Here is a 14,933-nt window from a genome sequence, read left to right on the forward strand (position 1 = left end):
GTGGGGGGGGGGGGGGGGGGGGGGGGGGGGGGGGGGCGAAGAGAAGAGCTGGATTCGGCTCTAAATTGTCTGTATAGGCTACATTACCTACAGAAGGCGATGGTGCTATTAAAGTTATAGAAAAAGGGGCATTTGCGATCCAGGAGAAACTGGGTGGCTCCGGGGGGGGAAAGTGAGGAAAAGAAGACGGAGGTACAGCCAGTCGTAGGCAAACCAAAGAGCCGACACTCGCACAAAGGCGCAGGGGGGATTTATGCGGAATTGGAGACAGAATCGGAGGAGCCGCGGTGAAAGAATGACGAGCGAAAAGTATGCAACCGCCGTGGTACAATACCTGAGGTGAAACGAGAAAATGATAGAAGAAACACACCCAAACGAGTAAGTACTGTGCCTTAAAGATTTCCCTATCCGTCTCTCTCCTTTTTTCGCTTCTGCCAGTGCCTACAAGTTGCATATGACTGGGGCAACTTGGTGGAATGTGCAGCCTAAAACTCTCCGCACGAAGCTGGTTTTCATGAATGTTTTGCTTATTTATTTATTTATTTTATTCACTCGATGGGATTTAATGCTTAATGCTTAATGCTGCTGTGAAGCAATGCATTGACAGTGCTGTGGAAGAGGGTTTCTGAGGGCCCCCACCTTGGTGTAGACGAGAAGGCAGAGAGAGAAAGAAGAGGAGTAGGAGGAGGAGGGGAATAAGCGTGGGTGGATCGGAAACATTTTCTGAAAGGATCTGAAGCGAGGGAGCAGGCCCTGTTGCAGTGTAACTTAGAAACTCAAACACGCCCCGAAGTTACACCTTTTATAAATACACAAACAGCAGCGAGTTCACACACCTCTTGTTTGTGCGTTGTTCAGTGAAAAAGAAAAAGAAAAACCCGACGGCGTTGACAGAGGCAATTTTCGCTTCGTTATTTGGCCACATCTGTGTGTTTGCTTCCAACCGAAGGGGGAAGTCTCACAGGATATGAGATATCCGATATGCCTCATCCGCCATCTCTTTCTCAATCGCCCTCATTTGCATAGCCTGCCGCGCTCCATTCATAAAAAATACCGATTGTAAACGACGGCTTGCCCTGAAAAAACATACGGGTCTGTTTCTCTGTGAGCCGAGCCTCATAAACTCGTATCTGCCCGGTTCTGTCTGACAGTCTGACTCGGGAGATCGTGCTGTTGCGTCTTGCGAAATGTAGCTAATATAGCCGTACAATATGTAGGCCCACAGACCTGTTTATATGGCACCGATAGGCCCAAATGGGAGCGCTTGAAGCTTAAAATTAGCTGTGCTGAGAAGGAACTGTAGATTAATCTTGAGTTTCATTTAATGCAGGACAGGTGTCAGAGCGATTGTAGTTAAAAACAAACACGAATAGACCACCGGAGCTTTAAACACTAATAGTTTTCCAGTGTAGATATCCAGGCGAGCTTCTGCCAAAATCAATCGCTTTAAGGCTCAAATGAAAATGTGAACAGGCACGCCAGAACTACCCTATGTAAATTAGGTCTCAGTTTGCCCCCTTTTTAAAAAAAAAAATATATATAACTTCATTAATTTATATCCACAACTTCTCTGTCAGACTGCACGGGGCTGTGCTCGGTAGGAATGCCTGCCTCGCAGGTCTCTGTCGGCGGGGGTGGAAGGGCGAAGGGCACCGGAGGGGATGTTTGCGCTGCGGTGGCGTGACGCCGGCTCATTCATAAAAGCCCTCTAACCTTCAGCGCGTCCCCATTCATGCCTGCTGGCCGTACTCGGCTCTACGAAGCCAGCGTACACAGAGTCCGTGTGTCTGTCCCCGGTCCCACGGACAGACACAGGCAAAAAAAAAAAAAAAAAAAAAGGGAACCGCAAACTAACCTTCCCACAGTTTGTGATAGCATGAGGGGCACTAGCTGCAACCATGCAGAAGACTGGATGTTACAACTGACCTTAATTCACGCTTTTCTGTCTGGTGCCTTCTGAAACAGTATAAATATTTCCTGTATTCACCACTGCTGGTCGCTGTATCTTTATGGTCTTGTTCTAAGTCAAATATTTATATTTATATAATAATTTAAAAAAAAAAAAAACAGTTTTGTGTGAACCATGAATTTTAAATTGTCCTCCATTTCCGGCCGAGAAAGCGTTTCCATGGTGATGACGTGCAGTTATTTTCTGGCAGTGCGACGTGCAAATTGGACCACGCCCAGGACGTGTTCAAAAACTAAAAATAGAACTAAAACTTGTCCATTTTCATTAGCAAAATAAAAGCTTTTTATCCATGATATAGTTTACAAGACTGGGGAGAAGAGGTTAATAGCTGTTATTAATGGCTCTATAACTGGATAATCATTCACTAATACTTTTTAGAGCAGCTATATGTGGTGACCCGCAAAACACATGCAAAAAAGAGAGCTTTTTTAGCTAGCTGATGAATTCATGAATTCATTAGTGAGACCACACTGTGTTTGACCACTCACCTTCAGGAAAGGGACACCATTTATAAACAGCATATTAACATTTATAACTATAATGTATTATTAATGGGTTATTGATAAGGTTTAATTATTATTAAATTCAAATTAATGCATTTAATAGAATCATCTATCTTTGGCCTGCTGGCTTCTGTCTCATATGACCTAGCTAGGCTAGCTAACGGCTAAAACAATAGGATATTGCTAAGCAAAAGAGTATTTAAAGGCTTATTGAACTGATATGTCATAATAATTTTGTAATGTTAAAAGAACATTTCACATAACGTTTGAATTTAATTTAGTTGCAGTGGTACACAATGGTCAGGGTAGGTTAGCTTATTGTTTTTCACTTTGTACGTTACAGTATTCAACAGCATATAACTCATTTATTGTCTTATTACTGGAAAGGAAATAATCATTGTGCAGTGATCTATGAGTTTGTCTGTTGTGGTTTTCTTATCAGTAATATAAACCTGTTATGGGATTAAGGCAGGGTCAGGAAATAAAAGACACACCTTTATACACTTTGTGTCATGTTATAAGGTGCAGCATTGTAGCTTTTCTTCCGATTATGTAGCCTGTGTCACAGGTTAGATACATAACTACATCTCTCACTTTCCTATTGTATGTCTTCAATTTACCTTTAGTGAACCTTTTATCTAATGACGCATACTATGGAGTCGAATGCCTCACCAGCTCAATGGAACAGTCAGAATTTACAGTCAGTTTACAATCAGTTGGCAATATGATTACAGAAACACAGAGTTCTGTTTGTGAGGATCTTTTTTTTTTTGACTATATATCCTAAACTAAACCATAACTTAGCCATCATGTCCTCAGTGCAGAGGATGTGCCTCTCTGCCCTGTCCTTCTGAGGACATTTATTACCTTTTATAGAAGCACACGATCTCTCTCGCACACACACGTACACACACCCTGCAGAGCCAAAGCACGAGCAGAGGATGTATTGATCTGGTGTGTGGTGCTGCAGGGTCAGCATGTGCACAGTCAGTATCGGACAGGAGATGCCCGGTGACATTCAGCTAAGGTCAACGTAGCAACGAAATATAATCCATCCCTGAACAAAAAGCACTCATCAACTGGCACACACAGCAGTGAAGAGTTAGCAGGTCTGCATGTTCCCTCAGCAGGACTGTTCTGTTCCTCACACGTATAATTTTCTACGTTAGCAGCATTTGATAATGAGACTATAATAAACCTGACAGGTGTGGAATTTCGGGACAGTGGAAAAGTTCAAGCTCAGCCTAAACAATGCATAATTGGCAGAATATCTTGTAATAAATTCTAGATACTGTGGAAAAGAGACTTTTAACACTTTGTTAAAGGAGAAATTTTCCCTTAGATACCTCTGATACTTGTATGAAACTAGGTGTATGTTGAAAGTTATTTTGCTTTTGTACCCACTTTCCCTCAACTGGCCATGTCTCTTATTTTGCTTGAGGGATTTCCTACATTTCCCACAAAAGCAATCCAGGACGTGGTTGTGTTGCATTTATCTGGTAGTTGTAATTGTATGTGAAAAGACTGATTGCATTAAGAGCAAAACAGGTTTTTTTCCGACTGTCTCTTCTGTGAGGAAGGACTGCCATTTCCTGTTGTTGTTTTGGTCTGCTGCTGACAGGTTATCTGCTGTCTAACTCTATTTGTGACTAGCTAACTTGTGTTTTATCTGTAGTGTTTGCATACACTGTAAAAGCAAGAGAGTGTGGGAGGAAGGTCTTGGGGAGCTTTACCTCTCTTTTATACCATGTTTTTCAAATAAGTTAAAAGGAGATAGACACCGTGCTTTACCAGTAATGATAAAATTTCAGAGACAATAGAGTGGATACATCATGTATAACCACAGATAATTAACATGACATATGGTGCTAATAACAGACATATCACACGCAGCCACACAAACATAAAATGTACGCACACAAACAAAGAGAATATGGACACATGCTTCATGTCCACAAATGAACTTCCTTCACAGACCCTTGGCATTTTTTTTCTCTCTTTCTCTCTGTACTCCTCCTACACACAGACAAACACACACACACACACACACACACACACACACACACACGCATCATGTGGAACAGATCCTTGTTCACAGTGTTTCCTGTGTTTTACAGAGAAGCTCATCACTGGTTGCTATCCGGAGCCTTTATATAATGGCCTGAGTTGTTTATATCTGGAGACCAAACAATGGACCCGGATTGTTTGCCTGTTTTTTTACTAATCTCTGCTCATCAGCTGACTGGATGACCAAGATTATAATAGCTTGAGTTTTCATTCACTTCACTCAGTGTGTTTTTCCCTTGTCACACCAAGCATACAACAGTCCACTGGGCTGGTTACCGAAGACTCTCATTCTCTTCAGCTCTTCAGTAAATGAACTGTGTGAACTTTCACTTCTTCACCATCAAGTTCAGCTTTATACTCAGTCTGACAGAGTACTACCTGGACGATTGACTTAAGTCAACATGTACAGTACATTTTGTGCGCATGTAATATATATTGGCTTATGTAGACTGTTGATTCAGTTGATTACCCTTTCTGATATGTCTGTAGCTTCTCTAGTTCAGGTCAACTCCCACCAATTCCCTTTTTACTCATTATATTACGTTTAAAGGAAAGGTGATCATTTTATCAGACATATTTGAGAAGTCATCTTGTTCAACTTTGTGAGTGATGACTTGGCTAACAGTATCTGCGAACAGTATCTGAAACTATTTTATTTTCCGTAGGCTAAAGATATTGTTTATCTATTTGTGTAACATACAAGTCAGTCTGGTTTATGTTTAGTCACTTAGTTTCAGATCTTTGGTGATTTCACCCACACTTAAAGGTTAAGTTTCCCCACTATCAAATTTACTGGCAGCGTTTAATTTAATATAAAGCGTCTCTGGAACTTTATCTTTTCATCTTTAAATCTATTCCAACAACACATAATAGGGAAAGACTACAGGCTATTTAAAGCTAACCATAAATAGCATCAGGAAACATTGCAGCCCATCATGTGTAGTGGTAAATATATCGGCATATTTAGACAAGGGAAGCCCTAAGAGAGCAGACTTCCTAGTGTTCATTATGCAAATCGTTTTAAGTTGGTTCGGTGCCCTGGAGCTGGACTACAGACCGCCCAATTACAAGATAAACCTTTGACATCTGACAGTTTATGTAAACGAAGTCTATGTGATCAAACACGCTGAGGTTGACTTTGTGGTGGGCATCGATCACAGATGCCGATGCAGAGAGCATTGGAAACCCCCCACCCCTCCCCAGTCACTTCCGTTTGACCCAACGCGGTAAGTCTAACATAAGAAGATATGAGGCATTACAGAGGGTCTTGGTTGGCTTTTCACTCGCCCATAAGAGGTTTAGAAACAATCAGCTTATTTTCATTTCGGTTTCCACCTCAATAGAGATGGAGGGGCTGCAGAGTCACCTGGGGATGATGGCTTCCTCTTGGAGTGCAGTCGCAGGCTGTTGGATGTCATGGTGGAGATGCAACATAATTCACCTCTTTGCACATGGTTGTTTTTGTACCAAAAATATGTCAGTATCCCGATGTCTATGCCCATACAGGCCAATAATGCTGCACAAATAATACTTACTAACCTAACCCTTTTTTAATGTAATTTGAGGCTTTGCTTTGCTCCTCATTTGAAATCGGTTTTGTTTAGTACGTTTTTCTATAGTGTAGACTTGAGAACAATCTGTCTGTGACAGGATCTTTTCATCCTTTTCAAAACGACTGACTGCAGCGACACTATTTTGCTCCTGAAGAGATTAATAATCATGAATAGGCCTGAACTCACTCTGTGATTGGTCAGTTGGCTGTGGGATGTTATCCATTAACGCTCCTCTGCAAATTGGTGACCTCTCTGTCATGTCAACGGACACACCCGCAGTCACTAACAACAGCAGTCTTGTGCTGCCCAGACATGTGAGCGCTTCATATAACTACAGCTGATTGACAGAAAGCCAATCAAACTTACCCTCAGGAGCCTCCAATGTCAATAGTTGTGAATGAACTCACTTCACCCCACCTCTCTGTCTCTGTCTCTCTTTTACATTCTCACATTGATATTTACAAAACAAATCTTTACAACATTGTTACTATCTAATTCCTTTTGTTTTATGGAACTAAAAAAACATTGCATTTACATAAACCACTTTACTTTATGGAAATCTACTTATTTCTAGTACTTTGTTTGACATGAAGAGTTTAAATTATGATACTATCCCACATTTTTCCCACAATTCTGATTAGTTTCTCCTCTTTGTTCTTCCCTAGCACCCCAATACACTATGATATCAACCTTAAATCCATCCAGGTATTTATTTTACAGTCAGCAAAAGGTCAAAAGATGAAGTTGGCTGAGCTCACCACATGGTTACTCTTAGTCTGAACAATATTCAAAAAACCCTCAGATGGTAAATTAACAATGAAGTGAAACTGACAAAATTTGCAAAATCTTCACAGTTGAGCAGCTGGAGCTGGCACCTGGTTGGTATTTTGACCTGATAAACAATATTTAAGAAGCTGTTTGTCTCTGGGAAACACTGTCAGCATTCAGTGCCAACCTACAAACCAATAGTGAAATAGTCATGATTATGAAGCACCTTTCAGTCACTTCCTGATCACTGCAGACAGGGCATGTGCTGTGTGTGTGGAGCTCCAGGGAGAGGCGGACCCTCTGCGGGTGTGTGTGTGTGTGTGGTTCTGTTGATCAGGCAGAGGTGCGGCCAGTCATTCCTTATCAGAGGAAGTATAGCCGCCCTTATCACACATGGCTGGGCTGCCCTCAGTGACCCTTTTATCTGTGACACATGAGCTGGATTCCAGACCTGATAACCAGGCCGCTTCCCAGCCCCCTTTACTGTTTTATTGCAAAATTGTGACACACAGACCACGTCAGGTATTTGCAAGATCCGGCTAATCTGTTGATAGTTCTGTATTTAAATGACTATTTATTTCAGCCACAATTTCATGTTGTTTTGATAGTAAATACGGACAGAATATCAATGTTGACATGGCAGGTAACAAGGTAAACAAAATGAACACATGGAACTTAAGAGTTCATTGACGGTCAACTAATGTGTCTTGGCAGGGAATCTACAGGTGTGTACTCCACCCACAGCTCATTTCCTGATTATGATACAGACTTGTTTGCAAGGTGTGTGGACCAGGCATAGAAATAAAGTTAGTACATAAAGTCAAGCACAGCAATAATTGTATGAAACACAGGAACCAAGGAGACCTTTGTTACAAGATAATGTGTGATAAAGATGTTTGTACCTCGGTTAAAGAGCATAGGTTCAGTTGGCTAATTTGAGCTAATACGACAGATGCAAGTTTAGTTCCACTGCACAGTAGCTGTTTACTTACATTTTTGTCTAGATTCACACAGAAAAAGAGGTCGCTCATAGTTATAAGAGCCACAGTGAATTATCACCTGATTTCTCCTTAGTCCAACAGAGCTTCTAGTCTTTTATGGTCAAGAGTTGGTGGAGACCAAAACAGAGCTACAAGGGGAGTGAATATTAACTTAGCATTTGCCAAAATGAAAGCTAATGTAGCTCTGTGTCTGCTGGATGTGTAACAGTTTGTTATCATATTAGCCACATCAACACCGCCTCTGTGTGTACTTCTTACTTTCTGTTATGGAACTGAATGACACCTACACTAGCTGGAGGATCATGTAAGTCACAGTGGGAGGAAGTTGAAGCTGTAAACCAGAAATGTGGCTTAAAAAAAAAACCATTCACAAGACATTGACTACCAACAGGGCGTAACGTATTGTTGGATGTGCAAAAAGTTTGGCCAGAGGCGCCAGTGTACGGCGTCTTTTAAGAAGTAGAAGCCAGACACACCCTGCACCTTTGACCAGCTTGTTCGTGAAGTCATTAAATTAAAAGAGGATGTGATACACGAATTACTTGCTCTTTCCTTATCAGTGCGGTGTTGAGTTCCCCATCTATCTTTCTTCTACACTGAGTCATCACTCAACTTTTTACACAACACTTTACATCCGTATCCCACCTAAAAGAGACTTTGAAACATGTTTGCAGCCTAAAACATAACACTCATAACTCATTTGGTCAAATTTTAGGCAACCATAATGGTGTATAAATATAAAGATTGTGTATGTGAATTATAAATAGATTATAAACCACCTTTTCTTTAAGCAGGCGTCACAGTCCTTTTTCAGCATCAGTACCTCGTGCAACATTCGTGTGGACAGATTTAGATTCACAGTTCCCAAATGTACTGTAGCCTATGTGTGTGTCTGTGTGTATTTATGCCAGAATGTGTGGTCACTCCCCAGTGTATTAAAGTAGCACGTTGCTGCTGGTTGTGGCTGTCTGTGTGTTCCAGCCACAGATTACAGGGCCTGTCGGCAGACGGGGCTCTAAACACGGGTCACAAGACATCCCAAAATGTGACAAGTTCATCTCAGAGAGCTGATAGCTGGTATCGTGTATCTTAAAGCACATGTGCTTATATAGTCCAGAATTCGGTGTTATTTCTGTATGTGAGTGGCCTGGATGTGTGGTTTTGTTTGTGTATGTGTCGTACATGTGTTTGAGTCATGTTGAACTGCTGTGGTGCTTTAATATAAAAGCTGCAGTAGAGACTTTCAAGCTTAACATTTTTCTGTGCTTCAGAAATAATGTGGTAAAATTGAAGCTTAAATTAAAAGTTTCTGCATTTTGTCACCCTCTATAGGCTTGTTCCCATCCACCTCATAAAAAACCTGAGTATACATCGCAAAATAATTATGTTTGGCAGCTACTATCCAAGTTAATTCAGCCACCACATTGCTAGCATGATTTACAAAATGTAGCATACTCATCTACACAAAACCTACGTATAAACTATGACTTCCTGTATGAATATAATATCTGTTATTTGTTGTCACATAAACGTAAAAGGTTAGCATAACCTGATCAGCACCAATATTATCCAAACACAAAATACACCCGGTTCGGCAGTTTATTTTAATGAGGGTAAGTCATCTGCGTAACTAGCACCGGTTTTTAGCATTAGGTAGTTTACCTGTTCAAGCATACGCTTAAATCCTTTTTTGGTTCACTGGTTGTTTCCATTATGCAAATGTTTTGGAACCAATACCAAAAATGCAAAATTGGCATATTTGCATTGTTATCTCGAATGGAAGCACACCCAGAGAAATCTTGCATAACGACATTAAACAACTATTTCAACCCCAGTTATTGTGCCAGTGTAACATATTAACTTAGCCTCTCATTAGCGACTGGAGCTGTAAGCTAAGCTAGTTTGCTAGCTGGCTCGAAGATCTTGAAATAATGGAAATATGAATAATAAACTTAATTAATAAACTACCTCACATTTCTGTTTTTAAATTCTATTATTTCCTTTGCTGCTATTCAAGTTTCCCACGTGGCAAAGTCGAACCTAAATGACTATTTACCACCTCCTCATTGTGGTTTGGCACAACAAATGAAACATATCTGCTTACGAACAACTGTAATAACAATTGTATTGTTCTAGTTTTTGTTTTTAGGTCAATCTCAAATCTTTAATGTCTACATTTAATCTAATTTCTTGGCTAATGTGTCTTTAATATCCCTTTAACATCTGAATGGAAAAGTGTAATTTCATGAAGTGAGTTCACAGCATCATTTATTTTAAGTGCATGGGTGTGTGTGGGTGTGTGTGTGTGTGTGTGTCTGTGTGTGTGTGTGTCTGTGTGTGTGTGTGTGTGTGTGTGTGTACACGAGCAGCACAAATTTTGTGGGTTAACCTGTGGTTGCTTTTCTGTACGGGCTGTATGTCTGCCGTCACCCAGTCAGTCAGTCTGTCATTCAGTCAGTTTTATGAATGTGTGTGGGTGGGAGCTGGTGAACCAGTTTTGCCACTGTGTGTGTGTGTGTGTGTGTGTGTGTGTGTGTGTGTGTGTGTGTGTGTGTGTGTGTGTGTGTGTACGTACATCAAATCCCTGGGACTGTCTGTAAGCTAATTATATAACAACACCTCTCTCATTCACTCCAACTCTGCCTCCCTCCCTCCCTCTCTTTCTATGTTTCTCTTTCCCTCTTCATCCCACACACACACACACACACACACACATACACACACACACACATGCACTGGTGAAATACATCCTGTTATTGTCAGATCATTCATGTGGCTTGTGACTGTGTTCCCTGTGTCCCTGTGAGGATGGTGGCTGTCATTCTAATGCCTGAGAATGTCTTGTGTTTTACCACCACTGCACTGTGTCTGCAGAGGGAGTTGGTGTCGAGTATTGTTTTGTGCTGCTCCGTAGACTAATCAGTATCAGTATTATCTGTCTACGTGTGTCCAATCCACAGTTGCATGTACACTCAACTGGTGTGTAGTTGGAAGAACAGAGCTGCAAACAACCTTAATTTTCATTATAAGAGATTAATAATTAGAACAGCCAGACCGGCTGACATTAATTTTCTTTACACAAATAACTGATTGACGAATGGCAACAGGCTAACAGACTGTGATTGTAGTGGGCAGCTGTGAATGTGTGTAAGTGAGTGAATGTGATCAGGACGCTCCTGTTAAAGAGAGGTTGCCTCTCAGTGAAACTGCCAGAATAAGTAGAGGTTAAAAAATATGGTGAAAGAGAGAGAGGGTCCCTGGCAGGGATTATACGGTATGTAACCACTAGGTTATCTGACCTGCTAATAATTCTTGCATGTAATCACAGGGTTAACCCAGGAGAATGTTTAGCCGAGGTGCTAAACCATGTAGATTGTGACTCATCCTGTCTCATGATTATTAGTTGGCCACGTTTATTAAATACATGTGATTTGCTGAAATAGAAATAGGCTTCAAAACGGTTGTCAGAATTGTCATCGATTCGTTTTCTGGTGGTGAAGTAATCGATTAATTCAGTGATCGTCTCTACTCGAAGAATACAACACAAAGCTACATGTACATTAAAGTTTGAGAGAGTGTGTGTTTGTGTGCTGACTTGTCCCGGTGCAACACCTCCCACCTCAGCACACCCCGGACCAGGCAGAGTCGTGACTTGGGACGCCCTCAAACATTCTGCCAATGTGTGAATCCAGGTCTAAAATAAACTGCAGCGACATTAACAAACACTTTGACTCTAGCCAGAAAAATGGAAGACAAGTTTTGAGTTCACAGGATTGTCCATTTTCACCAGCTGACGCCAGGATGAAATTGTCGCTGCTGCCCAAGGAAGAGTTTCTTGTGTTGCATAGAAAATATTTGTTCCAAGCCTTGAACACACATTTTCACACTCCCATGGGGTGGCCTCTCTCGTGCTGTCTGAGAGCTCAAAGCATTTTCTTGTCTTTTTTATTTTTTGCATTTTGCCTCCTTTGATGTGCTTTGGATTTTTATACATTTATCATACCATGTTTGTGACCCGACCCCGGAGGAGCGGAAGAAAATTGATGGATGGATGTTTGTACGTGCAAATTCATGGTTTTAATCCCAAGAATTAACACCAGCTACAAAAACGGATAAAAACATTAACCTGGATTTCAACTGTGTTCCAGAGGCTTTACTACACTGACAAGTGTTCTCAAAATGTTTCAGCCCCGTCGTGTATATATATATATATATATTATATTTACACTGCTGTCTAACAATGACTCCTCTCTGTTTCTCTCTCTATCCAGTGACAGCTACATCGTGCGTGTGAAAGCGGTGGTGATGACGCGGGACGACTCGAGTGGCGGCTGGCTGGCCCAGGACGGGGGAGCTCTGAGCAGGGTGGGCGTTTGCCGCCTCCTGCCGCCAGAGTTGGCGCCCGTCCCGGCCTCCAGCAGCTCCCAGTTCCTCATCCGTGGTGAGCGGCTACGGGATAAACAGGTAAAACACACACACACAGCGATGAACTAAAGTATATCAAAGCTCATCTAAGGATAAGAGATGGAAAGTGTCCCCGTTGTGACTGACTGATACTTGCTGGACAAACAGGTGATCCTGGACTGTCCACTGAGGAAGGATCTGGTGTACACCATAGCAACGCCCACATTTCATCATTGGAAGGTGGAGGACAGGAGGTGTGGCCTGTCCTTCCAGAGTCCAGCTGACGCCAGGGCTTTCGACAGGGGGGTACGGAAAGCAATCGAGGACCTGGCTGAAGGTACGATGTGCTGCAGTGTGGCTCTCCACGGACACACTGTCAGGTTATAGATCCGTGAGCTGTCAGGGATAACAAGGTCCCACTGGACCGGATGCAGTCGACCTAGGGGTTAACACGGTGTCATGAGGTCCTGGCTGCGACTAAAGCATTGTGCAAGTCTTTTCAAATGTTCATATTGAAGGAGTTTTACGTGAAGAGATATGTTGCACATAAAAATGAGAACACCCAACTAATTAACAAATGATCAAGGCAGAGAAGTTTAAAGCATTATGGTGTTGACACTGAGCATCAGCAGATTCAAATACAACAGCTTTGAAATCTCTTTCCCAAAATTTGGTTTTGAACCAGAGAGTTAGCAGCTATCATCAGCTGTAGGATGTTTTGCCATCACATGTTGTGGGTTACAGCTTAATTGCATGAGTACAACTTGCATTCTGTTTGAAAGCAGAAATTTTCATGTGAAGATTTCCTCAGCAGCTTCACTGAAAGTTAATTAGAGACTGAGTTTATAGATGCATGAAGGAATAATTTCAGCTTTAAACTTAAGTAGGGTTTATTTCACCTGAGTGATGACAGATAGGACACACAGATGTTCCCGCATCACTGCAATATCTCCATGACTTCTGCTAATTCGCCCACAAAGTCGTATCTGTCAGTGGATGAGCGCCAGGGTTTACCTCATGAACACATCATCCAGTAAAAAAGTTTGATCCTCCAGAATCAAGATGTGCTCCTGCTTCCCTCTCTTCAGGCTCCACAACCTCCTCGACAGCACTCCAGAACGAGGGCGAGCTGGGTGACGACGACGTCTTTACCGTAAGCATGTTCCCTATGTTCATGTAGTATCATAGTTGGAAGTATAGGTTGTAGAGACCCATCTGTGTCTTATCACAAAATAAGGCATCAGGGTAAAATATCCAGGAAAAGGGACATTGGCATGAACTGTTGTATGACACACAGGACAAAATAATTTTCAGAGTAATGCTTTTCTCATTCACGTCCAGAACAATCATTAAAGTTATCTCGTAGGGGACTGAAATCTGTTGATGGCGATAATTAGCTTTTCCTCAATCTTCTTTGATGCTGTTTTACACAGTTGAGCTGAAGCTTAAAACAACTCTGTGCCTCCCGAGGGAAGCAAAATAAGCATGACTGGTTGTCTCCAGGATGTCACTCCTGTGCGTCAGAGGACATGAGCATAAAGCTGAAATCTCCTCAATTTCCTCAGATTGGGAATTTTTCTTGAGTCCTGAGTGGCGGTGGGCAGATCCAGGATGTTATTTCAAGGTTCACCTTACAGTAAATGGTATTCTGCTTTGCCTCCAGTGTTTGTGGGAAATCAGACTGAAAAAAGCCGTGTGTTAAGAGGGCGGGTTAACAGATCCGTGTGTGTGAGGGCTTTTCAGACACAAACCACTGCAGGCGTTTATAATACTGTGAGTAAGAATTCGACTGCTCTGGGAGGTTATATTCCGTCATGGCGATCATGGCGTAAACAGAAGAAATACGCTTCATCTGATGACGGTGCTTTCAGGCAAAAGCTGGAATCCAATGCAGAGGGCTGCGGCAGAACAATGTGGGGTTGACAGGCGAAAAAAGAAGAACTTGGCTTGAGGTTTTGCAGCAATGCAACCTAACGTCATCTGCACATTCCTGCAAGATTACTTTCCAAGAGAACAGAGTATTTCTGCTGTTTACCTTTCAGTTGTGTTGACTAAAGATAAAACAGTTGCCGCTGCGATAGCGTTCTAGAGTTGTAAAATCCTGTGTGTTTTGGTGTCTTTAAACACATGAATCTATTACTCCGGCTGGACTCCCTGGATCAGATTTCATGTCACCCCGGTACCTTAACCAACACGCCCCCACCAGTGCAGTACCCTGCCACTGAATGTTGACTGCTGCAGGCTGTAGTCGGACTGTGGCTCAGTTTATACCAGTACTTGTTCAACATCTCCAACCTGCTGCACTGAAATGGAAGTTTTAGGGCCTGGAGTGAACCGTGGCTCCAGCACAGACTGAGACACCAATCAGACAAAATCCCAAAGGAGCCGTCTGCATTCAAAACATCTCAAAACTGACTTTGTTTCATCCATCAAGCAGAAAGTATTTCAGCTCAGGATCCCCTCCCTGTCATACATACCTGCTGCAGTACGAGAAGTGTGTGTGTGTTGTTTGTGTGTCATGGCCTCTCCACCTTAAGTTAGCAAGGAGGACCCCCTCCCCCAACCCTGTAGCCTGACACCAGGGACAGCAGGCAAGGTCACAAGGTCACTTCCTGTATTCCACCACCTCCCTCTCTCCTGGTGACCCCCTCCCCGTCCCCTCCCCCTC

General features: G+C 42.2%; 1 protein-coding gene across 1 annotated transcript in view; it reads left to right on the top strand.

The window, feature by feature from the left end:
- The first annotated feature begins 9 nt into the window (after nt 1-9).
- Nucleotides 10-14,933, top strand: part of LOC111662004 (sprouty-related, EVH1 domain-containing protein 2) — a 23,552-nt gene continuing 8,628 nt past the window's right edge. Inside the window, exons 1-4 of the mRNA XM_023415730.2 lie at nt 10-378; nt 12,133-12,325; nt 12,434-12,602; nt 13,354-13,418. Coding sequence (XP_023271498.1) covers nt 353-378; nt 12,133-12,325; nt 12,434-12,602; nt 13,354-13,418 — 453 coding nt within the window. The 5' untranslated portion in view covers nt 10-352. The remainder of the gene's footprint in view (nt 379-12,132; nt 12,326-12,433; nt 12,603-13,353; nt 13,419-14,933) is intronic.

Source organism: Seriola lalandi, unplaced genomic scaffold (assembly GCF_002814215.2).
Source record: "Seriola lalandi dorsalis isolate HSWRI2012SDOR001 ecotype SW California unplaced genomic scaffold, Sedor1 jcf7180002054556, whole genome shotgun sequence".
NCBI lineage: Eukaryota > Metazoa > Chordata > Actinopteri > Carangiformes > Carangidae > Seriola > Seriola lalandi.